Below are 23,029 nucleotides of genomic sequence, written 5' to 3' on the forward strand. Positions count from 1 at the left end.
GGAATTTTGTTTGAGTATCGTTTACGGATTGACGTGATCTGAACCTCTCCAATCACTGATGAATCTTGGTGGAACGGCGTCCGGGAATTAGGAGCTCTTGGTATTACTTGTCTACTTATCCTTAATGGAAGCCTACTGTTATGCCTTCAAGTATCGGGGATGTCGATGATACTGTGGGTCAAGCATGCCAGTAATCTTCTGACTTGTCGCCCACCTATTTCTTGTCATCACATCCTTCCTATCGTAATCTGAATTAGGACATTTCACTATTAGACACCGTGTAGCAGTGAATACAATTTTCATAGAAGAAGATGATCGAGAACACATCGGCAACAAGTCTGCGATACAAGGAAGGCTCCATTGACCAACTGAACAAACAAGTGATGAATTGCAGCAAATTGACCAAATCAACATTGGGTATGATTCGTTTTTAAATATTATGCATATAGAATAGCACTTAGCCGGGGGGCAGGGTGCTGGCATCAACGACGTCCGCGGCATCCTTCTCGAGCTCTTCACTCTGCTCGGAGAGGGGGAGCGAGGCAGAGCCATGAGACCGGTACGGGTCGACTCAAGGATACCAAAGGGAGCAATCAACTTCAAGAATGAGTCGATACGGCTGGGCTTGGCGGAACTATTGTGAATTGACTGGTTAGCGATGTAACAGGGGTTTAGCGGGGAGGTTGCTTCGAGGACGTACACTTCGACAATGCAGTTGTTGTTGCTGATATCCAAGACCTTACCACCGAATTGGTGGGCCAGACGGGTGATGGCATCCAGATGCTCATGCTTGTGGCGCAAAGCCTGGCTAGGAGGCAGATTGCGAGGGTGGAACTCAATCTCTTGGATGTTGTGACCCTGGCCTTCCTTCAGGGAATCGGCAGGGGTGGTGATCTCGCGGTGATGCTGCAGGAGCTCCTCGAAGAACTCTGGGCCCAGAATAGAGACCTTGGCAAGCAGCAGCTCACGTTGGACAAGAGCGGACTCGGTGTAGTCCAGGACCGCCCAGACAGGGACGAGGTCGTCGAGCTGGCGCCGCGCTTGCTCAACAACACCATCCTGACCCTGAAGCACGATTGTCATACGAGACAGATCATCCACCTCGGTCTTGCACACGACCAGACTGTCGATGTTGAACCCACGGGCAGCCAGGATGCCAGAAACGCGGGAGAGCACACCAGGCTCGTTCTGAACCAAGCAGTTCAGAACATGGCGCTTCGGGGGATTGCTGGGAGGCACGGGAGTCTCGTAGAGAATGGAGGAGACCGCAGTGGGAGCATCCCACTGCGGTGAAGCGTCGGACACTGGAAGAGGAAGAGGGGAACGGCGATGCAATGCCTTGTACGCCAGAGCAGAGGTTGAGCTGCTGGATGAGGCGCGGACCGCATTGAAGGGAGAAGATGTGGTGGCGCGAGACCGAGCAGCGACGGTTGACTGCCGGAGCAGTGACACCGACGCCGATGATAACGTCAGTGGGTGTCTGAAGGCCATCACGGATTTCAGGAGCACCGAGAGATGAACAATGAATCACTCTGGACCCTCTGGATTCTTTTTCGTTGATGATCGGGGCTGCTCTTCCGACCTCGGGGCAGCTGACTCACTGAACGCTAGCCACTTTGGGACTAGCTGGCTTCCACTGCGGATGACCTTACATGAGGTGTCAACCGCCTCCGAGTCTCACCGCAGAATGTACTTGTTGAATGACTAGGTACTCTTGAGTCTTGGGTGATCGACTTATTATTCCCTGAGAGTTTTATTCGTTTCAGATGAGATCCAGACTGAATTTAATGCTTTAAACACATGCTTAATTTGAGCTCAATATCGGCGTGGAAATAGCTCAACATCGCTAGGGTTTACTATAATTAGGAAGAGCCAGGGCTTCACCAGCAAAATTCGATATGCGCAGTGCTGTGTATGTGCCACGATATATACGTGCGGATAGACTTGGGTATTCAACTTCTCAGAAGCCATTGAGGTATCTCATCTGTCGTTTAAACGTAAACTTCTCAGTACTTTCACATGTAGAGTACTTTACGCTAGCATTAATCCACATTCCATACCTAGGTACACATCTACTGGGTAGTGTCCTGGTGATTATATGGTGCTATACAAGGTTCGCGCTGCCACGGTGTCTATACAGTCCGGAGGTGCCCGGGTATTTTGTTATGCTACAGATACCAAGGCAACCTTATAGATTGGAATCTATAACATGTTTGCCTTAGGACCATGAGCGATAAGTACGCGGTTTCTTGGACCCATGTACCTATGAGATTATAAAATGGGGCTCGTATTTTGACCATTTTCTTTGTTTAAGTTGCCTTTTCGTAAACGAGCAGCAACACTAGATCAGACATCGACAAGGTTCACAGTTGTTGAATTCCCATTTAGGGACTAGTATAAAAGTGTTCCACTCACGGAACGGTGCTGTATGGATGTGCCAAGGTGGTCTGCAGTCACACGTGATCGAGAACATTTTCAATGCTTGTCAATCTAGTTCACATGAACTCCGACGAGAAATGTTTGAGAGCATATATTCTCCGACCCTCACTTAGCACTTCAATTTGAATATTTTATTTTTTTGATTCAAAGCAAACGAGTCCCCGCTAGGGACACTTTGACGCATTGCCTTAATATCAGTCTGGTTGCTGAGCTCCGCGTTGACTCCACTACCTCCGCCTCCCTTGACCTATCCTTCCCGCCTTCAATATTTATCTTTTCCTGCTCACTTCCCCAACCTACCACGCTGATTATCCACGGTCTCGCCCACATTGAACGCCATGGCAGACGATGATCGCCGAGCTAAGCGCTCGCGCTTTGACCAGACTGATCCAGAGCCTCGTCGCTCTCGCTTCGACCGCCGCTCACGATCTCCGTCCGCCCGACAGTCCGAATCTGTACGCACTCGTAGTCCGTTGAGTCGTGAGCCTCGAAGCCCCGCTGGAGAGGTCTCGGGCAAATTGGACCCGGCCGCAGCAGCTGGTGAGTGTCGCGATACAATTTTTGGATGTCGTAATAGTGCGCAACACTAACACGTGTTGGTGGCTCTTTTGCTAGCGGCGGCGGCGGCCAAGATCAATGCGCAACTGCAGGCCAAGAAGGGCATTCAGCACGTCGATGTTCCTCCAATTCGCTCGGTATCGGAAAATGGTCTTGGTCGATGCAGACTGAGAACAATGTACTAATGAATTCTTCAGACCGACAGCCCTGGGGCGCAATCCGACGGCGCAGATGGCAAGTCCAAGACCGAAGTTTATGTTGCCGACGGAGACTACATCAAGGACATCGAGATCAACGACTTGCGCAACCGATACACCCTGACCAAGGGCTCTACTCAGAAAATGGTAATGATCCCTGTTGACATTGGCTGATGCTTCAGATCTTGCTTTTTTGTTTGGCGACCAAGCTTGCGTTTGGCCCCTTTCCTTTCCGAGCAGTTGCTCTCATATACCTGACGTGTGGCGGGATGAAGCTTACTCAATCAATTCAACCGTAGCATCTAACAACCCCTCTGTGGCATCTGCTGACATCAACTGCCTGAATATAGATCAAAGATGAAACTGGCGCTGGTACGCCTTCTCCTTGTGCATACTTTTGGATGGCCGAACTCATCACTTACTCGTTTTCAAGATGTGACCACCCGCGGAAACTACTACCCGGACAAAAATATGGCGACTGCTGCGGTAAGGATGTTTTTTTGGGCATGAAAGGCTTGTCTCCAGACCGAAGTGCTGATATGATCGACGCAGAACCCCCCGTTGTATCTCCACGTCACTAGCACCACCAAGGAAGGACTTGACAAGGCTGTTCAGATCATTGATGACCTCATGAAAAAGGAGCTTCCAAACCTCGTTGACGAGCGCCGATTTCGTCGACGGGAACCGGAGCAGCAAGTTGAGCGAGATGAATTTGGCCGTGTACGTTCTCTCTCGCTCACCACCAATGTTTCCAGACTTCGAGCCAGGCTAACTTATGACAGCGTAAATGGCCTGACGAGCGCATTCCTATCGATCTTGAGCCCATTCCCGGTTTTAACCTGCGCGCTCAAGTTGTTGGTCAAGGCGGTGCCTACGTCAAGCACATTCAGCAGAAAACACGTTGCCGCGTGCAGATCAAAGGACGTGGCTCCGGCTTTATCGAATCAAGCACTGGTCGAGAAAGCGACGAGCCGATGTTTTTGCATGTCGCGTAAGCTTCCTGAGGCTCTCCATTCTAGTTCTGTCACATGCTAATCGATTAATTATGTCTTTTTTTTTCAGTGGCCCAGATCCGAATGATGTGCAAGCTGCCAAGGAGCTCTGCGAGGACCTTCTAGCCAATGTTCGCGAGCAATATCAGAATTTCAAGGACAACCCCCCGCAGCACAGTTATGGAGGCTATCGCGGAGGCGGCGGTGGTGGCGGCGGTGGTGATCGCTATCACGGTGGTGATCGAGGCGGCGGTGGCGGCTACAGAGATCGATACAACGACCGTCATCAACAACACCAACACCAGTCTCCGGCTCCTTCTGCTAGTCCTGTTGATCCCGCTGCCTCGGCCGCTGGTGGAGCCGACTACAGCGCATATGCTCAGTATTATGGAACGGCTGACCCCTACGCTGCGTACGGTGGTTACCAGAACTACGTGGCATATTACCAATACTACCAGCAAGCCGCTGCTGCTCAACAACAGCAGCAGCAAGCCACCGAGACCCAGACTCCTCCACCTCCACCCCCTCCTTCTAACGAGGCCCCTCCACCTCCCCCCCCCTGGCTCAGAAGCTCCCCCACCACCTCCACCGCCAGGTGCCAGTGGCTACAGTGCAGTACGTTCCGATACCCAGAGTAAACAATCGACGCGTCTAACAGTTCATCCGATCTAGGTTCCACCTCCACCTGGTCTGTAGATTTGGTGCCATTCCTGACGTTTCATGGAGTACGATCTCCAAGTGAAGCCTGTCACGCACAGGAACCATCTAGCAAGGATTGATTTGACCATGCAAAGCACAAAAAAGACACAGCAAGATTTGACAAATCACGAGCGACTCAAAAAGTGCGCCATTGGCTCTCCGTACAATGCTTATTTTTTTCTTTTTCAAAAAGGCGATTTGAAAGATCTTCGCATCTTGCCGTTCTCCAAGCGCCAAAGCTCCTCAAGCTCTTAAATTCCTGCGAATCTATCGAAAGGAAGCCCGAGCGCTTCATTACATTTCTGTCGCTTCATTGTAATCTTCCTTTAAGCTAAGACAGAAGTTACTACAGCCCTTGTACTCCCAAGACCTCGCAAGTAGCGAGGGAGCCTAATCGTAAATACGGGCAATGGGCAAGAGTGAAAAATTTTCAATAATCCATTGACATATCAACCATGAACTCATAAAGCGCCTGGCCAACATCCATCTTACTCTTCCGTCGTGCCAGAGCCGAAGGTCCATCCTTGCAAAAGTCACAAGCAAAGTCGCAAGGGGAAGTAGTATGATCGAGCCCTTGAGTCTTGCCACCCCCGTAGGCTGGCAAGGGCTGTTGAGATCCCATTTCTTCTAGCTCGTAGTCTCCAAATAGATCCTTGATAAGAGCATGGCGACATTTGCTGACTGACTCGCAGTAGCGCACCACTTTCTCGTAGCTTTCGCGCCGAGCCATTTGATTCTTCAGAAGTCCGGCGACAAAGGCCTTTGAGCCACCTCGGTTGCGCACATTCTCTGCATCTCGGCTGAGACGATCGGCGATGCGGTCTCGTTCTTGGGTATTGTAGTAGACGATTGAGGCTGCTGCCCGACCGTCGCGACCTGCTCGGCCTGATTCCTGCACAAATCCCTCAAAGCTGCGAGGCGGCGTCCAATGGACCACGAATCGGACGTGCGGATTGTCGATGCCCATGCCGAATGCATTGGTGGCTACTATTATCGAGAAGGTGGGAGGTGGTTTGCCGCCATTCCTTTGTACTTGGACCCGGGGCGCAGTCCACATCGCTTGGATGCGCACGCGGTCTTGGGGTTTGAGACCTGCATGATATGCTACCGCTGATATGGACTCATCGGAATCTAGTCTGTGGGCGAGCTCTTCAGAGGTTGCACGCAGACCAACATAGACAATTCCGGACATGGGGGTTCGTGAAGCTGAAGCCTGCCCGCCGAGGCGAGCTTCTTGACGACTTTTGACAGTCTTCAGCCATGCCAGCAAGTCATCCACGCGAATATCTTCAGGCGAGAAATCGTCGTCCTCATCATAGTTGGCCAGATAACGTACTTCGTAGTGGATATTGGGGCGTGCCGACGGAGTATTAAAGAGCTTCAGCCTGGCAAAGCTGAGACCCAAGACATTGATGATGTCCGCACGAACTCGTGGTGTTGCAGTTGCCGTGACCGCGGTGATGGGAACCGGTGGATTGTCTAGGTTCTTTCTGAACCAACTCAACTCTTGGTATGCCGGGCGAAAATCGTGGCCCCATTCACTGATACAATGAGCTTCGTCAATAGCAACTCGGGTCAACTGACCCTGCTGATGCACGATGGAGAGATTGCGACGGAAGCTGTCAGTCTGACATAACTCGGGCGTCACATAAAGTAGGCGCGTGCGAGGATGACCCGATAGCATATCGGCCATAATCAGGCGCCTTTCAGCTAGAGCTGTGCTGGAATTGATCGTCTGGACCGGGATACCAATGGCTCGTAAGGCATTCACCTGATCGGTCTGCACCAGTACTAGTTAACGTGACCGCCACAGCTCTTGTTGGAATTTTCAACTCACCATCAATGCCAGCAATGGGCAGATGACGATTGTTACTATAGTTTGGTCAGCGTGAATGCCCGTCGACAACGTGGTGGTTTTGAGAATGACGTGGAACTTACGCCCATTGCTAATTACAGCAGGCAACTGAAAGCACAAGCTTTTCCCAAACGAAGTCGACGCTTGCAGAAAAACATCATGCCCCTCGACGGCTGCAGTGATCACTTCTCGCTGAAGCGGACTAGACCCGGTTAATTCGGCCCCAAAAAGAAGTCAGGTGGGACACGCGATCTACGGCATTTGGACTCTTGGAGTGCTAACCGGAAAGACTTTTTGCGGAACACACGGTGCAGATAGAAGTCCAGGTCTGGCTTCCGCTGTGGCAGACCTCCCCCACTAGTCATTTGGTAGCATGTCAAAGAAGTTTGGGAGATACGAGATGGTGACCTGCGAACTCAAAGTTGCTTGGGTTGAGTGAGGTCTTTTCAGCTTGACGCGCTCGTGGACACGTCCGGGTCGACGCGAAATCACGTGCCTGTATATTGATTTAGCCGTCGCCGTCGACGAACAACTGTAAGTGCTGTAATTGTGGAATGATAGTATGGATTTCTGGATCACGTTGATTGACCGATGGGCAATCTCTCAAGGTGAGGTCGCCGTCAGGGAAGATAGTGTTCATACGCTTTGACTGAATTATTGAGATAGTAATGTTATGGTCAGAATAATTATTTTCTTACGTGAGACCCAGTCGCACTACCAGACAAGGAACCGACTTTTCCTTCACGAAGCAAGCTAAAAACAAATTCGCCCAATTGAATGGGTAGGTGTATGATAGTGTTGCGTGTAATGTACAGGTATAAGTGACAGTCCATCCATATCTTCTCCGCCAATTCATAATGTTACAGCTTCGGACGCGGTCCTCGAGACAATTGCTTGTCAAGCTCTTCCTTGACAGCTATCACATCGGCTGCCTTGCGGTGGTGTGGGTGCCAGAGACGTTCCAATTGCAGCCAAGCCTCCATGACCTCCTTGGGGCCAAAACAGGCACCAAATGCGCGCAAGATAATCCCGATCATCTTGCGGCCCACAAAAACACCATTCTCCAAATGCTTATCAAGATCGTCATGGTGGTGCAAACCGAGACTGATCGGCAAGGGTTGGTCAATGTCAGAGATTGACATGCTTTCTCGAGAGGCTGCAGTGGATGTCTCGCTAAGATCATTAGGATCAAGCTGCCCGGATGATCCAGACTTGTCTTTGGTCAATCGATGATCATGCTCAGCCAAGCCATCAGAGGCAGTCTCATCTGGAGGCATGGATGTACTGGACTGTTCAGGCACTGGCTCGTCGCTCGCTGATGGCAGATTCGTGTAAAATTCATCTGTGCTGTTGGCCACAGACGCGTCCAGCTCGTCTTCCAAATGCATGGCCTTGGCGAGGGGATTCTCCCATTCCATTTTCCGCGGAACACGGTTGCGCTGTTGCGCGTCCAGTCTTGCCTTGGATGTGCGCAAAGCCCGCAGATAAGCATGCCAGACGTGGCGCAGACGTTCAGGTGACCATGCGCTCTTGTGAAGGCCATGGATTGCGAACCCCTCGAACAGCATCATGTAGACGATCTGATTGGGAGGTACGTCAAAAGCGTGCTCCATGTCACGGAGAACCATTGCCACCTTGTCAAATTCACCACTTTGGCGCGCGTAATACCGAAGAAAGATGTAGAACGTTCGAGTATCGGGGGTCATCGGGATTGAATCCTGCAAGGCCTGGTGATGCTTTGGAGATTGAAGCATGAGAGCTTGCGAACGCTTGAGGAAATCGCCGAATGCTCGACTGTCTGTGCGGTATTTGGAAAAGACTGAGGACAGCGAATGCTCGAATACCACGCGATTGGCGTTGGTCGTCAGCGAACGTTTCGGGCTCTTCTTCGCCCGCTGCGCGCTGATCATACGGCCATAGAGTTGCTCTGCGGCCGAGGGATCCCCTGCTCTGATGAATGCGGAACACAAACTGTTCAGTACAACAGTGTCGACTAGATCTCCCGCCTGAATAAAACTCTGGAATTGGTTTGAAATGCCGTCCAAATCTCTTCGCACGCCAGCCGAATGAATCTTGGCGACCAAGCCAAACCGAGTGAACTTGACATTGCGCCTCCTCATTTCGTTCTCTAGCCTGTCAGCCACTGTGAATTGGCCAGCTTTAATCGCTGCATCGTAGAGGATATTGAAAACCACATCGTCAGCCTCGATCCCCGCCACATGCTCCATCTGCTGCCAGACGCCGATCGCACGCACGAGATCACGTTTCTGGATCTTGCCACTCCCACGACTCGCAAAATGCACGGCAGAGGTCCACATTGATCGAGACATGCTCTTATCTGAAGCGATCATGTCCTGCACAAGGGCAAGGTAGCGCCGTGCATCGGCCCACCGTCGATTTGGAGCTTTGGCGAAGACACGCAGAAGTTGTCCGCGGATCTTGCGTGGTAGACTTGCGATTCCAGGCGCAGGAAGATCCCTGTACAGACGAAAGAGGTATGCAGTGGATGGAGACTTTTCGTGGTGTAGGACGTGAATCAACTTGGCGACCGAGAGTCTGTGGGAGCCTAGTTCATTCTCCAGCAGTTCTTTCGCCTCTCGTTTGGCTTGCACCTGCTCCTTCGGAAACACAACGTCCATCGGCTCTGTCCATTCGTAGTCATCGCCTAGTATACGACGATAGAGGTTGGAATTTATGCGATGCCTTCGTTCGTCAAATGATAGGCCTGCTTGGTCCTCCGAGGCCGGAAGCACTTCTGAATCCCCCGAGAGCGCGATTGGGGTAAGATCCCTGTCTTGGCCAGTCGTATTCTCGGGATCCAATATCGAGTCGAGCAACTGGGGCCATTTGGAAGAATACGACACCTCACCAGTCATTCTCCTCGAAGCACGCCCATCTGGTTCGCCCTTCGCCCCTTTTTGTTTCGTAAACGGCGAGTCTCTGAGTGCGGATTCGGGTAATTGACTGTCTTCCTCTATTGGAAGGAGAGCCGCGCTGACCCAGGACCGAGACCGTGATGGTTGCATGGCAGGACCCAAATGTCCCCAGCGTTTTCCTGCAGCCAGCTGCCTCCTTCCAGGACCCGGAACCGCATTGGCGCGTGGTCTTCGCAGCTCCACTTCCGATACCCTCGACGAGACCATGGAAAAATGACGGCGCTGTGGTGCATGCTCACTGCAAAATCCTGCAAGGACGAGCGATCCGACGAAAATGTCTGCTATTGACGCGACGAAAGGTCGTATGCGGCGGGAAGAGAATCGGCGGGCGGGAGCATGGTAATAAGATGATCTTTGCTGAGACATGAAAAATCGAGAAGATAGAAGCTCGTCCGAGGCCTGCCTTGGAAGTGGGCGCAGGCTCGGTGAGCTGGAGAACCTATTGGGAGGAGGCATGAGAGAGCAGACATCGTGACATTGGCTTAGCCAAGCATATCCAGCGAGAGACGGCGCCGATCGCAGAGAGTAGTGTCGACAGCTGCTCGGATACGAGACCAAACGGTCGTCCGAAAGAGCGATGTGGTGACAGAGCTAGAGAAGAAGCAACGCCGTTAGAAGCCCATAGCCAAGCGTGTCGTCGAAGTAGTGAAGCTGGGGTGTTTTTCTCGAGAGCGGCCGGGCTTTCTGGCTTTGCAGCGGGACCCGCTCGGGCCAATCGGCGTCGCCCTTTGGGCCCAGGGCCATCTTTTTCGTTCCCGCAGCAGTCGCAGCATCAACCACCCGACGCTTCAACACTTCAGAGGGCATCGCCAACCTCAATCACTCTTTCTCTTCAGGCTCCACTGGACTTGGTCTCCAAGCCGTCGCAATCGATCATTGAGCTCTGGGCTCCCAACAAGTCAAAGCTGTCGACGGCCAACCAAACATCTCCCTACTACGATGGGCAAGATCAACCTGACCGCGCTCCGCGTGCGCAAGACGGCGCTCAACCAATTCGCTAGCGGAAAGATCAACAAGCTCCCTCAATGGGTTGATGTCGTTGGCCAAATCCCGCCCTCTGAGGCCTTGATTCGAACTCCGAGCCCGCAACACCAGCTCGTTCGCCAACGCATGAAGACCGTTGCTGGATCATCCAAGCCGCAGGTCGTCTTTGAGGTCCAGGAGAAGCCTCGCAAGTCCAAGAAGCCCAGCCGACTATTCCAGCCTGTCGAGCTCAAGTATGAGGAGGACGAATTACGACACACTTTCTTCCGGGATCACCCCTGGGAGCTTGCCCGGCCTCGCGTGCTTCTCGAGAGCACAGGCAAAGACCACGAGCACTACGACTGGAGCCGCATCACACAACCCGGGAAACGACTCGACGGAGAGAGGTTAGTGAACCCTTTGTCGCTTTTCTGACAGTAGATTTGTGATTCCGAGTGAAGGCATGCACCTGGGGATGTTCGACCTGGTGACTGACCTGACTTTTCACTCTCCCATAGTGTTGTCCAGCGTCAACTATGGCTGCTGAACAACGTACCTGATATGACTAAGAGCAATGCCTATGACATTGCTCGACGGGAATTTTACCGCCTTCGACTGCAGGAAGACATCCAGCGACGAGTGGCGGCTGAGGAGGCCGAAGCCACGGGTGCTCAATTCGGTCCCTCTTACTTGGAAGTTGGTATGGAACTGGAGAACCAGCAATACGAGAAGTGGAAAGCATGGGCGAAAACGCAAGCACAGCTATTTGATCAGCGTACGGCAGCCCTCTCTGGCGCTCCGGAGGTGGCACTTGAACAGCAGAGTCAAGAAGAGGCCTTTGCGGAGCCGCCGGAGGCTGTTACCGTTTGAGTCACATCGTCCTATCGTCCTATCGTTCTAGGTGGATAGTGCCAGCGACTGGCATCAGACTCTAGTGACTTGCAATTCTAGACTCATGCTTTACTTGGTGTTTTTGTTCTTTTCTCTTTCCCCTGCTGGACATGTACATTATTACCTTTCGAGTTGATGCCCCATTGAGGCTTGTGTTCCGGTGTTTGAGTATGCTACGTTGAGCCTCAAAACAAGTCACGCTTCCTGGTCATGCTCAAACACTTCGCACATCTGAAGAGAAGACCCTTACCATAGTAGCTTGATTTTCGCACACTCTCCATTCACTGATCACCAAAGTGAAAGACCGAACTTGAAGTAGACCGTCGTGAGAACGCCCGAGCCTGGGCTACTGGCCAGTGGCCACTCATTTTGTATATTTTCACAGGTTCTGCATGAACAAGATTACTTGCCTCTCCCATAATCAGGTACAGATTTGAGCCATTGCAGGAATGATCAATTGTTAGGCATTCAAGCGCCTCTCAGGCAGACCATATAGTGATCATCTCAGCGGCTACCCTCACTATTGTGACCATTGTAACCATTGTGACTATTGTTTCAACCTCGGGGACTGTTCTATTGAGCGGCGAGACTCCCGTCTCGGACCGAACTTCAACCTCGAAGCACCCCAAATTTAACCAAGCTTGACGTTGATCCGGCCGATCCCACCGAAACTCGGCCAAGCTATGACTCGCCCAATCACAACTCATACATTCGGATCAACTTTCAGCATCAGCAGGGGCTCGATATTGGTGGTCAAACACTGCGTCTACAGTCTTCGAGCATCTTGCATCGACGTGGCCGATCAAGCCAACCTCCCTTGATTCCCGCAACTCCGACAATTTTGGGCCCAACCTGGCGGACCTCCGCAACGGCCTCCCCGCGATCATCTCCGCGCCTCAACGAGTCTACGAGTTTGTTTTTAGGCACACTTAACGGACGTCATTCAGCGCGCTGTGAGCCAAACGAACGGTACGCAGCCTGGTACACAATAGTCGCCTGTCTTCCAGGCTTTCGTATCTTCAGACCTGTCCTACTTCGGCTGCTGCGCTTAACCGTCGTACTGCCCTCTGCCACGGCGCATCCTTCACCCCGAACGACCGAAGAAAGCTCCAGTTGCTTGTGCTCGACCACGAATGATATGACAATGGTAAGGTTCTGTGGAAAGAACAGATCCATTTGGTAGTGGCCAGAACTTTCGCGCATTTGCTCATCGACGGCGCAATCATTCAACCGTCGTCAAAGCACGCGCCATTGTTTCGCCCGCGGGTGCTCGATGACAGCACAGAACAGCTTTTGACACGATGCTTTCTGGTGCCATCCGCCCCGACGATACAATGCGAGCGCAGTACACCTCCCGAGGAGTCACAGAGGGGGACGAGCTAGAAACGGGATCGACTGACTCTCTGGTGCCGCCATCGTTGTTTCACGTTGATGGATCGTCGCACGCAGAAGAGGATGGATCTAGGCCAGGCACAGCTATGAGTGACTACCAGGGTGGTAGTGGCAAGCAATCATCTACCTCGAAGCACCTGTCCGCTGAGGATACCATCGAGCTGGCCCGGCACGCTGTGGAGATTGGCATTCAGGACACCAAACGCTCTCTGGCAGGGAGCGAGGCTGTTACGGATGTGGTGAAGCCCAAACTCACAATCGACTTGGGTCATTCCCATATTGTGAGGATACCGGAACCCGTCGTGGATATTATCAAGGATGAGGTAGAGAGGTTAGTCTGCATAAGCTGCCTCGGGTTCAAGAACATCTAGCGTGAGAAGAAACAAAAGAAGCTGACTCGGACCTCGTGATGAGGCATCCAGGCTTTCCCTGTCGAATAACCATCTCTTCCATATTCCCTATCGCTTCGCCGAATGCTCCCATCTGCGGTACTTGAACATACGCGCCAACCACTTTCGTGAATTTCCAAAAGGGGTATGTCCAGAAGAATTCCTGGAAAATTTTCGAGATCAAGAGATCAAGGACACTGAAATTTTACAAGATCTATAAATTACCGCTCTTGGAGATTCTTGACCTGAGCCGGAACAAAATCTCTGTGCTACCGGATGAAGTCAGCAAACTCAAATCACTGCGCGTGTTGTCCATCATGCAAAACCGCTTGGAGGACCTCCCCGTGGGGCTGTCCAGTATGAACAAACTGCAGATTCTCAAAATAGCAGGCAATCCCCTGCGATATCCCCTGCGGCGTGTATTGGAGGCATCCGAGGCGGAAGTGGCACATGCCATGACCGACAACGAGAAAGAAGTCGCGGTGACTGCCGAGCTGAAGCGATTTTTAAAAAGTCGACAGCCAGCAACGACGCCGGAGTTAGAGAGTAGTAGCGATATGAGGTATGTCAGGATGATGAATGCAATGCGATTTGAACTACGTTAACTCAATTCTCCTCATCGACCAGTGACCTCAAGTTCGATACCCCCAAGCCTGTCCCCGTGAAAAGAAAACTGAGCAGCCGGTTTCCCGTCATTCCAAGCACAGGCGATGGCTCTGCATCGTCATCCCGTTCGCCATCAATATCTAGGCCTGCTCATGCTCCATCCAAGTCACATTTTCGAATAGCATCGGGCCAACAGCCAGCCGGGTATCATATGCCAGGACTGCAGCGGCCTGGTGTTGCCCCTCATTCGATTAGTGAACGGAATCGAAGCAATAGTGAGGGTATAATTCAGGCATCGTACTCTGCGCGAAATAAACGAATGGGGCTCGTCAAACGCAAGAACACCGATCTTGGAACATTGGACGAAACTCGGCCATACCGAAACAGTCATTTGCGTGGTCTCAGTCATGGATCCGTACTTCGTACACACTCGGCTGCGCCACCTCCTGTCAATAGCAGCAGTTCGTCCAGCCCCAGCAGTCCGGGAGCAAGGCGACGCGCGCGAGATGGGTGGGTGAACCGGATGTCGAGTCTTCCGGAGCACAAAGGCGAGCGAAGCTCCGACGGTCCGATATTGGAGAGTGCAAAAGGTATCCTATTCGCTTTGGTCCAGGTCCACAGTCACATCTCAACACTTATCAACGTGATACATCGCGATGATACGCGGCGGCACAGTCTTGAGCTTGTGTTCTACAACGCTTCCACACACGTTGATCGTCTTAACGAGGCGTTGGAGAAAGCCGAAGCTTCGGTGTCCGACAGTCCCGAGTCAGCCAAAGTCAGCATAGAGAAAGTGAAGCGCGAGTGCGAAACTTGCATCGTGGCCTACACGCATGTCGGCACGCAGCTTCGTAATAGCGCTGCTAAAATTGTCGCGAATGGAGACTCGCGATATGTACGCTCTTTAATGCTGATGATATATGGCAGCCTCGTGGAACTGAGGAATGCCTGTGCTGCCCTAAACGTCCCGATAGGTTATCCCCACAGAGGCCCGCCCGTTCCCAGGCCTGCTGCAATGGAACCTACAAGACCTTCTCCTTCGGATCGAGCTCAAAGACGAAATGTCACACCAACTCGTGAAGTAATGTCCCAGACACGGCGCTACAGGAGTGGTACTACGATAAAACATCCTCCGATGGGGATGGCTCCTGCTTTGTCACTCAATGTCGCAAGTCATTCGGGTGTCGGATCACCTGGTAACATGACGCCGTCATTCAATTATGCTCGGAGTCGATCAAGTAGTCGATCAAATCTCACTCACACTCCATTGCAAGTCTCCTCGGCCACTCCGCGATCCGGAGAGGCATTTCCTCCAATTCCCGCCGCAAGTGGTGGGCCTCGCATAAATCCGCTGACTGGCCTGGACGAAGTTGAGGAGGACAGAATATTCGAGAAAATCTTCCACCAGCTCACTTCTGCATACAGCTCGGCTCTGCAAGCTCTTCCCTTGGCTCGGCGTCAATTCAGCCGATGCCTTGAAGTAGCAGAGCAGTCACGAGAATCTGAAGGAATACAAGTTCTCTGGAACAACTTGATCCGTCGCTGTCGCTTTTGCTTGGAAGTATCGGAGGCCTTGGGAATGCGCCTTTCAAATATGAGAGTCAAAGAACCAGGTGGCGGGTTACGGAATCAACGCGAATTCTGGCAGCTTTGCAAGGCCTTCATGCAATCATTCGTCGACCTAGTGACAGACATGAAAGAAGTTCGGAACATGCACTTGCTCCCTGGAGACGTCATTATCATCTTGCGTCCGGTTCAGAAGGCCAGTCGGGAGGCTGGTCGCCTTATTGAGGCATCGCCCTGGTCGTATCTCGCCGACATGGCTTCTTCTACACATCCGCCAAGCAATATGTATGGGCCGCCACTTCAACTTCCTCACACGCATCCACAACACCACACGTCAGTATCGACCTCGGCCATTGGATCCCACTCTAACTCATTTGGCCTGGCGGCCAGCATGTCCCCTCAATCAGTCACAGTACCTGCGACCCCGCTAAGTGCCGCACTCGGGCCAGCTGCGCAGGCGACTGTGCCGTCTACTCCAGCCAGTGCCTATAGCGACAAATTCTTCGAGGGTGATGTCTTCCAGCGGGCTGATTCCCTGCTGTCCATGCCGAATCAGGCACCTTTCTTCAGCCGTCGCTAGTACGGTCTGTGTCTGGTAGGTAGACAGAGATCGTCGACATGTATCACTATGTGCTGTCATTGTTGAGTGTTGACGGAGAACTGCGAAGTGTGAACCTTACAAAATTTTTGGTCGCCTTGTCGTAAATTTCCTTGCATGATTATTTTTCGGAGTCTATGTGCGCTCTTTTAACTTGAGGGGGGTCCCATGTGCTATGAACATCATGTGTGGTGGCTGTTCGGTTATGAATGATATCATTTTAGCGCCTAGATGACTGAATCTGAATTGATCTGGGGGTTCTCCATCTCATCAGTATTTATTCATGCTATAATTCTCGCCTCTTTGCCCATTCCATTTCGTTCAAAGGGTCCTTAATTTGAGGTTACATGGTTACATGGGCTCCTTTACAGCGCCTACGTGAGGATACTCAAGACCGTGATGTACTTGTTAGCCCCTACAGAAGATATCTAGAATAAGTGCAGGGATCAAACTCGTGTAGCGAAAGTTGCAACATTGTGTCATGATCCTAGAGAATCAAACCCTTGACTCCCGTCATGTGCCGCTGCGGCCCGGCAGTAGGTCTCCCTGCACGCCTAGTCAATCCCTGCAGCTGCCCAGATATACCTAAGTCAGTAGGTGAATAGGTACAGGTAGTATGCTTGGGCCCTCTCACTCATGATAGCTTAATGTACAAATGAACTATCCTGACTCCCTACCCCCAGATCCGCATACGGCCGTCGAGAAAAAACACACCCCTTTATGAATGACCCCCATCTTCGACTCCACCAACTTCTTTCTCCCCCACAACGACATCTCGCACATACGCGAACATCTCGCGGGGCTTGTTCGCAAAGACACTATGCCCGGCTCCATTAAAGAGATGATACGACACCCCGCGCTCCTGGCCCCAGTACCCTGCTGCTTTACCAACCCCACCAGTCTCTCCGGGATGCCCAGACAGACTCCATTCAGGCATAGGGTTGTCAGGGAAGAAAGGACGTCTTGGCGCGGTCGAAAAGCCCTGTGCCCCACGCCACGTCATGTTTTGAATCGCTAGCTCAGTGCCGACGTGATTCAACAGCATGTCCCATTCTCCGTTGTAGATGTGCAAGGAGATATTGTGCTCAGTGACCAGATCCGGCAGGATGGAATATGCCGGTGGAACGACAGAGGGTGCACCGAGTAATATGCTCAGGATGGTGGAGTTGCAGGTACTGTATGTTCCGCTTCCGTTGACGTGAAGCGCATCTTGGACGTCCGGCCGGCTGAAGAACGCAGTCATCAGGCTCATTGTCGGAACGGCGCTGCAATCGTGGTGGATGTCGTAGACATCGAAACAGGGAATCCCCGATCCTGCAGAGGAAGCTGTGTCCATGTAGTCCATGGCGGTGGAATAAACGGCGCATGGACCATAGCAGCTCGAATTAAAGATCGAGCGGTCGATGTCCGCGACGGTCTTGGGTGAGATGCTGCATGTCGAGTCTACGACATTGTTCATATCACGACGCCGACGACGACGATAGTTGAAGTTCTCCGGGTTACCTGGGATGGTGATTTTGCCGGGGGTGGGAAGTTGGTCGCTTGGGCGAGTACCTCATCGAATCCGCAGACCTGATCTGCTGCAGCAAAGGCATTGAGAATACCTCTTGGAACTTTCAGCATCCTCGCCTGTGACTGCATGTACGCTCCAATCCCTACGGAAGACATGGCCGCTGCGTTACCCCAGGATCCGTCTCCAAGGGACATTGACCGGATATCGAGTGAACGGGAGACGTTCTTGCTCTTGAGTAGAGCATGGGCAAAGTACGGTATGTAGATACCTGCATACGACTCCCCCATCAGGTGTATCTTCTTTGAGATCAAGTGCGGGAACAGTGTGAGAAATCCGTCCAGCCACGCCACGAAATCTGCGACCACCATCTCGTTGTTCCCAACGGGGTAGGGATAGCTCGCCGTGGAGAAGCCTGCTCCAACGGGCTGATCTACGTAGAGCACATTGCCCAGCTGTGTCCACGAGTAAGGATTGCGTTCCACGGCGGTGGAATTGCCAATGAATGAAATGGGTCCATTGCCCCCAAGTAGACCTGCGAGGGATGAACAACCGGGTCCGCCATTGAGCCAGACTAGTGGTGAAGGTCAGCCAGGTCAGTACGCGAATGTGCCACCCAACTTGATACTGCCATTTGAGGAATATCAAGGGTATCTCACCAATCAGATTCTCATCATAGACTGGACTCTCTGATTCGAACAGCCAAAAGAAGATATCGTTCCCTTCAACCCGTCCAGGTACTGGCAAGCGCCCTGCCCAGCTGGTGGGCAAAGGAGGAGCCTCAGGTAACGACTGGACCAGATATTGGGAATTGAAAGGCGATTTTGGAAAAAATCGAGCCGCGATAGACCACCAGATCTGAGCAAAGAAGAGGACGGCAGTCATCGTCATTTCGACCCAGGATCACTGGGCTTCTGAAATTCAGGCGTAGTAAGTAGCACCAGCCTCGCCGATTCAGACCTGGAAATGTCGTAATTTGGGGTGATATCCGTGATCAAGTTTGAGAGATATCATCAGACCCGGTGATCTTACAGAGGTCCAGAATGGGTTCCAAGGCATTTAATTTCATCTCTGGAGGGTCAACATGGCTTGGGGGCTAGTATTGGCAAGCGGAACTTGATATTTCCTCATTGGGGGTTGAATAGAGCGGGTGGCTGACCATCCTCGCCTGGCGCCATAGGCTGAACCACCTGATTTGGGGCCCCGAGACAAAAACACAGTCAGTCAGCAACTGTTCCAAGATCCTTGTGTTTCCAGCAACGGCAAACCCCACACAGTGAGTCTGGTCCTTTCAAATGCAGGAAATGATTGTCTGAGGAGGAGTATTCCAGCTTGTGAAGGGACAGCCTGACGATGTTGCCTGCTCTCTGATTTACTAGTAGTAGTACTGACTACTACAAGACCAGTACTAGTCTGCCAGTCTCCCCTGGAGTCGGCATACTACTACTACTGCACAAGTGCCGAGGGCCCACTTGCCGGCACTCAGGGACGGACTAGTCACGTGACACTTTGTTCACGGGTATGATGCCATGTCGACATGGCAATCAACAGCACGCTCTTGTCTCGAGCGTTACTTGCCCGAAATCCAAGGCATCAAGGCACTCGCCGATTCAGCCCTGAGCTCCATCGACCGCATTCGACCTGGTCGCCCCACCTTTCCCACTTGGACACTTGTGGTTCTCGTCGCAGGTCGCATTCCCACAAGTGGAGCTCTGAAGACTTGCCCAGTTCCACTTTCTGCGGCACTCCAGAGTCCATACTTGGTGACAACATCCTCCATTCGACCTGGTTGGGGCCCCCCTCGAGTCTGGCGTCACATTCGAGGAACTCGATGTTTCCATTGTCAATGCCAGATCCGTCTTGACTGTGGGATGGTCGCTTCAGGGTCTCATCCATTGCCTGTGAACTACTAGTAGTTTGCAGCAGATACACGGACAAAGTACCTCGCATGGCCAGTGCGCTTCAAAAGTGAGGCGTGAAAGGGGGTTCCAACGTGCTGCAAACCAACAGCTCATGACCGAGAAGGGCGAGCTCCAAAGTCGGTCAGCCCTCCTCCCCCTCTCCCTTCAGATGTTCGAATTGCTTCCCTCAGGACGCCCCCCCCCCCCCAAAAAAGGGGGGGGGGGGATGGACTCCCAGAAGGGGAGAAGAAAGAACGGGAGGAGATGCAATAGCAGCGAGATCGACGATCTTCACGATCGATAGAACGGAACCGAGATGCGCCCTCGACGGGGTGGAAGCCTCTGTTGCAGGTCGGTGATGGTTCTCGAAACCCGCGCTACACTCAAAACGGGTACCAGAAGTCTCTCCTTGGGATGCCCGGAATGTGAACCCTGGGGATCCTGACCACCCAAATGTCATAGTGTTCTCAATCATGGAGACTCGTTCGGATCCTCCCTCCGAGTTGTCGAGGGTAACCGTCCAAACTCTTTCCCCTGTGGAGTCATGGGTGTCTTGGATGCTTTCGTGAGCTCCGAATCCAGTCATTCGAAAACGTCCGTTTACGAAACAAAAAGAGGCCTGCTACAACGATCACCTTGGGAAGATCCTCCGTAATCATCCGCCTATATCAATTCAACTCGGTCGCTTCCTCAATTCCTCCTAGCCTTTTTGCTCTTTTGCTCTCCTTGACCTGCAACAGTCGTCGTTCGATCTTGACTCCCAGAATCCTGATTTGACCAATCCTTCTACTTCATCTGCCCACAGTTAGTGCTATCGCCATCGCGATACACCTAGCTTCAGCTCGGCTGTGTGTAGATGCAGAAGGTCCACTGACCTTTGGGTTTCGATTTTCTGCTGAATCTACTGCTTTGTTGGTGGCTTTCAGCTGTGAATAACACCTCTCGCATTTGGGTTTTGGCATCCAGATCAAACGGTTGTGATCTGGTAGTTCCCTGCCTTGCCCATTATCAAAGACCGCGAGTCCAGTCGCCTGCAAATTCCCACATACATCGGTGACTCCACCTGATTTGACAGCTCATTTGCATCACTTTTGGTCGGCAAGCTGGGATTGGCTGCCTGCCTGAGGCAAACAGGGGGGCGAAAGGGAAGGTCAGAAGCATAGAGGTCAGTCACTCAACAAGACATGATGAGCTAGATCCATCTCTCCCACGTCCATGGCCGGCTATGCTTTCTCCTCCAAATTGTTCCTGTGCGGCAGCTGGATGCCTTGTCGCGGAACCGAGGAGACAACCATGCCGGCGCAAAGTTACTACATGTCATGCTTGGCTAGAGCGGTCTGCTTCGTCTGATCTTATGAGAAGAACATTGATCTAACATTTCGCCCTATGGCAAGCAGCACAAAACAGGGATAGGAAAAGAAAGTCCCCAGACTGGACGCATATTTTATCCTTTTCCTAAGCCATGGATCTCCAAGGAACCAAAGAGGCTCGTGCGCAGGAAGATGGTAATGATGGGTCGCTCGCGGGTAACGGCCGTTCCTCCGACTTTCGTCAGAGTGAAAGGCGAGACTCTCACGACCATGAGAAAGCTTCTCCCGTGACTTCATTACGGCGTGCACAACCGTCTTTCGAATATCCGCCTGGTACCAATCGACTCCATGTAAGCGCGCGTTCGGAGTCAAAATCGACCATTAGCGTTTCATGTCAGCCGCGAGACTCATCGCCCTCTCCCGAGGCCATCCGCATTCCACAGGCCTTGGAGCTCACTGCTCGCGATCACCGTCTGCTCTGCAAAGCTCGCCGTCATCCTCCAGTCACGAAGCGGACGTTGAGCGAGCTCGATCTGCCTTGCATAATGAGCAATATCAACCTCCGGATGGATGCCAACTTTGACCGTGACTTGCACTTCAAGCCCGATCTGGAGGGCGAGAAGGGCAAACGCAAGAGGAAAGAGGCCGCCGACTACTGGGACTCCATGGCGCTGGAAATTACTGTCTACGCATATGAAGCTGCAAACCTGGAAGGCGCTGGAAACCAGCCCGAGAGCCAAGGTTCCAGCTCCAGAAGTACTTTCGAGCCGCGGCTTCCACTCATGTTCGAAACTTTACAAGAAGTCATCAAAACACTAGTGCCTGAACGGGACCATCCGGCTGTAATGGAAAACCTCGAAGTTCCTCTGCTAATGCAGCAGGTCCGCAAAGGAGTGCTTGACATGGTTGTTTTGGCCAAGTGGATGGCGGCTCTCCTCAAGACTCATTGCGCGCCCATGCGGGACGAATGGGCAGACCGTATGGTGGACCAGATCACTGAAGGCTCACAGTCCCAAAATACAAAGGAGATTGTCAACGGATTGCAGACGCTGTTCGCTATCCTGGAGGCAATGAAACTTGTGCGCACCCATTTGATCCTCTTCCGGATTCGGTCCGTTTTTGTTGTGCACATTCACTGACAGATTTGCTAGGATGTGGCCAATCATCAAATTCGCACATTTCGTGTCTTGCTCATCGAGGATACCGTCCCGTTCTTGCAAGAGTACCTCGAGGGCAAAATCAGCCGTGGCAACTTCCAGGTCGAGCCGGCCAAGTCATGGTATGCCGAGGCACGCGAACGTGCTCAAAAAGAAGATGAAGCTCGTCAATTGACCGAAGGACAATCAGACGCTGCGTTGAAGCCCATTGAGGTTCTCTTTCGGGGTATTGCGGACCAATTACTTCAGTTCCATCCTCCTGCAGACTATCCAGACACCTTCATCTTTGATACAGATCGACTGTGGCAACTGCGTTCGACCATCCACAATCTGATCAATTTGGAGATTGCGTGGTACATTTTCGAATCCTACGTCCACACGCAGAAGAGATACCTCTCGGCCCGCGACGAGACATACTCCGCCTTCCGCACGAGAATCTGGTCGCTCATGGAAGACGACCCAATTTCCGATGTCCGGGATCTTTGCGAGAGTGGCAACTCGGACAACCGGGGTAGTCAGCGCTGGATGGAAAAGATGAAATCAATCGCTTTGGAAATAGCACGATTCGCCTGCGCCGCGTGCCACATGGATGCCCTGGTTGCGGACGAAGTCATTGCTCCTATCGAGGAGGCGCTATTGTGGCATTTGTCGAACGAATCGGAACTCTTCCGCTATTTTCAAAACACCATGCGCGAAAAAGTGCTGACCGCAACGATTTCCTTTGCGAAGAAATTCCTGCCTTTGTCACCACTGGCCATTTGCGAATCCCAGCGCACAATGCTCACACAACCGGGGGGAGTGAATGTGCGCTTAACACCTCAGCCTCGTCTACCACAGACGCGATTTGTCCAATTGTTGGCAACGTGCAGTCGTCGCAGTCAATGTCAGCCCAGCAGTATGACATTGAACGCATCGGTATGCGTCTTGCTCATATTGGTGTTCTACACTGGCGAGTTTGGGCGTCTCTACTCTACTTGAGGGACGAGACGCCTAGACCGGGTCTCCAGTAGTCAACTTGATAAGGAAGGTTATCACCTTCTCTAATTGCGGTTCTATATCGCGCCGACTTT

At 52.2% G+C, this 23,029-nt stretch overlaps 10 protein-coding genes across 10 annotated transcripts; 4 read left to right on the forward strand and 6 right to left on the reverse strand.

Annotated features, from left to right (window-relative positions):
• Positions 1 to 457: 457 nt before the first annotated feature.
• On the reverse strand, positions 458 to 1,491 carry N7539_005000 (acetolactate synthase regulatory subunit; the record flags this gene model as incomplete). The annotated part of the gene is made up of 3 exons (XM_056934602.1): positions 458 to 570; positions 618 to 634; positions 701 to 1,491. 3 exons carry the CDS (start codon positions 1,489 to 1,491, stop codon positions 458 to 460), a joined length of 921 nt encoding a protein of 306 aa, XP_056789796.1.
• Positions 1,492 to 2,777: 1,286 nt separating this feature from the next.
• Positions 2,778 to 4,824, forward strand: N7539_005001 (KH domain-containing protein; the record flags this gene model as incomplete). The annotated part of the gene is made up of 8 exons (XM_056934603.1): positions 2,778 to 2,979; positions 3,055 to 3,134; positions 3,195 to 3,341; positions 3,545 to 3,566; positions 3,628 to 3,680; positions 3,747 to 3,914; positions 3,977 to 4,185; positions 4,257 to 4,824. 8 exons carry the CDS (start codon positions 2,778 to 2,780, stop codon positions 4,822 to 4,824), a joined length of 1,449 nt encoding a protein of 482 aa, XP_056789797.1.
• A 491-nt stretch (positions 4,825 to 5,315) lies between these two features.
• Positions 5,316 to 7,105, reverse strand: N7539_005002 (putative RecQ family helicase RecQ; the record flags this gene model as incomplete). Its single annotated transcript, XM_056934604.1, has 4 exons — positions 5,316 to 6,665; positions 6,723 to 6,757; positions 6,824 to 6,942; positions 7,023 to 7,105. The coding sequence occupies 4 exons, from the start codon at positions 7,103 to 7,105 to the stop codon at positions 5,316 to 5,318; spliced, it is 1,587 nt and encodes a 528-aa protein (XP_056789798.1).
• A 495-nt stretch (positions 7,106 to 7,600) lies between these two features.
• N7539_005003 (pentatricopeptide repeat protein) lies at positions 7,601 to 10,042 on the reverse strand (the record flags this gene model as incomplete). Its single annotated transcript, XM_056934605.1, has 1 exon — positions 7,601 to 10,042. The coding sequence occupies one exon, from the start codon at positions 10,040 to 10,042 to the stop codon at positions 7,601 to 7,603; it is 2,442 nt and encodes an 813-aa protein (XP_056789799.1).
• A 225-nt stretch (positions 10,043 to 10,267) lies between these two features.
• On the reverse strand, positions 10,268 to 10,483 carry N7539_005004 (uncharacterized protein; the record flags this gene model as incomplete). The annotated part of the gene is made up of 1 exon (XM_056934606.1): positions 10,268 to 10,483. One exon carries the CDS (start codon positions 10,481 to 10,483, stop codon positions 10,268 to 10,270), a length of 216 nt encoding a protein of 71 aa, XP_056789800.1.
• Positions 10,484 to 10,615: 132 nt separating this feature from the next.
• On the forward strand, positions 10,616 to 11,509 carry rsm25 (mitochondrial 37S ribosomal protein mS23; the record flags this gene model as incomplete). Its single annotated transcript, XM_056934607.1, has 2 exons — positions 10,616 to 11,046; positions 11,158 to 11,509. The coding sequence occupies 2 exons, from the start codon at positions 10,616 to 10,618 to the stop codon at positions 11,507 to 11,509; spliced, it is 783 nt and encodes a 260-aa protein (XP_056789801.1).
• A 1,322-nt stretch (positions 11,510 to 12,831) lies between these two features.
• N7539_005006 (uncharacterized protein) lies at positions 12,832 to 16,063 on the forward strand (the record flags this gene model as incomplete). Its single annotated transcript, XM_056934608.1, has 4 exons — positions 12,832 to 13,253; positions 13,345 to 13,456; positions 13,524 to 13,873; positions 13,939 to 16,063. The coding sequence occupies 4 exons, from the start codon at positions 12,832 to 12,834 to the stop codon at positions 16,061 to 16,063; spliced, it is 3,009 nt and encodes a 1,002-aa protein (XP_056789802.1).
• A 736-nt stretch (positions 16,064 to 16,799) lies between these two features.
• Positions 16,800 to 18,482, reverse strand: cp9 (putative serine carboxypeptidase; the record flags this gene model as incomplete). The annotated part of the gene is made up of 3 exons (XM_056934609.1): positions 16,800 to 17,498; positions 17,585 to 18,165; positions 18,251 to 18,482. The coding sequence occupies 3 exons, from the start codon at positions 18,480 to 18,482 to the stop codon at positions 16,800 to 16,802; spliced, it is 1,512 nt and encodes a 503-aa protein (XP_056789803.1).
• Positions 18,483 to 19,184: 702 nt separating this feature from the next.
• N7539_005008 (uncharacterized protein) lies at positions 19,185 to 19,487 on the reverse strand (the record flags this gene model as incomplete). Its single annotated transcript, XM_056934610.1, has 1 exon — positions 19,185 to 19,487. The coding sequence occupies one exon, from the start codon at positions 19,485 to 19,487 to the stop codon at positions 19,185 to 19,187; it is 303 nt and encodes a 100-aa protein (XP_056789804.1).
• Positions 19,488 to 20,954: 1,467 nt separating this feature from the next.
• N7539_005009 (TCP11 family protein) lies at positions 20,955 to 22,969 on the forward strand (the record flags this gene model as incomplete). Its single annotated transcript, XM_056934611.1, has 4 exons — positions 20,955 to 21,152; positions 21,201 to 21,881; positions 21,954 to 22,763; positions 22,829 to 22,969. 4 exons carry the CDS (start codon positions 20,955 to 20,957, stop codon positions 22,967 to 22,969), a joined length of 1,830 nt encoding a protein of 609 aa, XP_056789805.1.
• Positions 22,970 to 23,029: the final 60 nt, after the last annotated feature.

The sequence above is a fragment of the Penicillium diatomitis genome, assembly GCF_028827545.1.
Source record: "Penicillium diatomitis strain IBT 30728 chromosome Unknown utg000005l_segment0_segment0, whole genome shotgun sequence".
Classification (NCBI taxonomy): domain Eukaryota; kingdom Fungi; phylum Ascomycota; class Eurotiomycetes; order Eurotiales; family Aspergillaceae; genus Penicillium; species Penicillium diatomitis.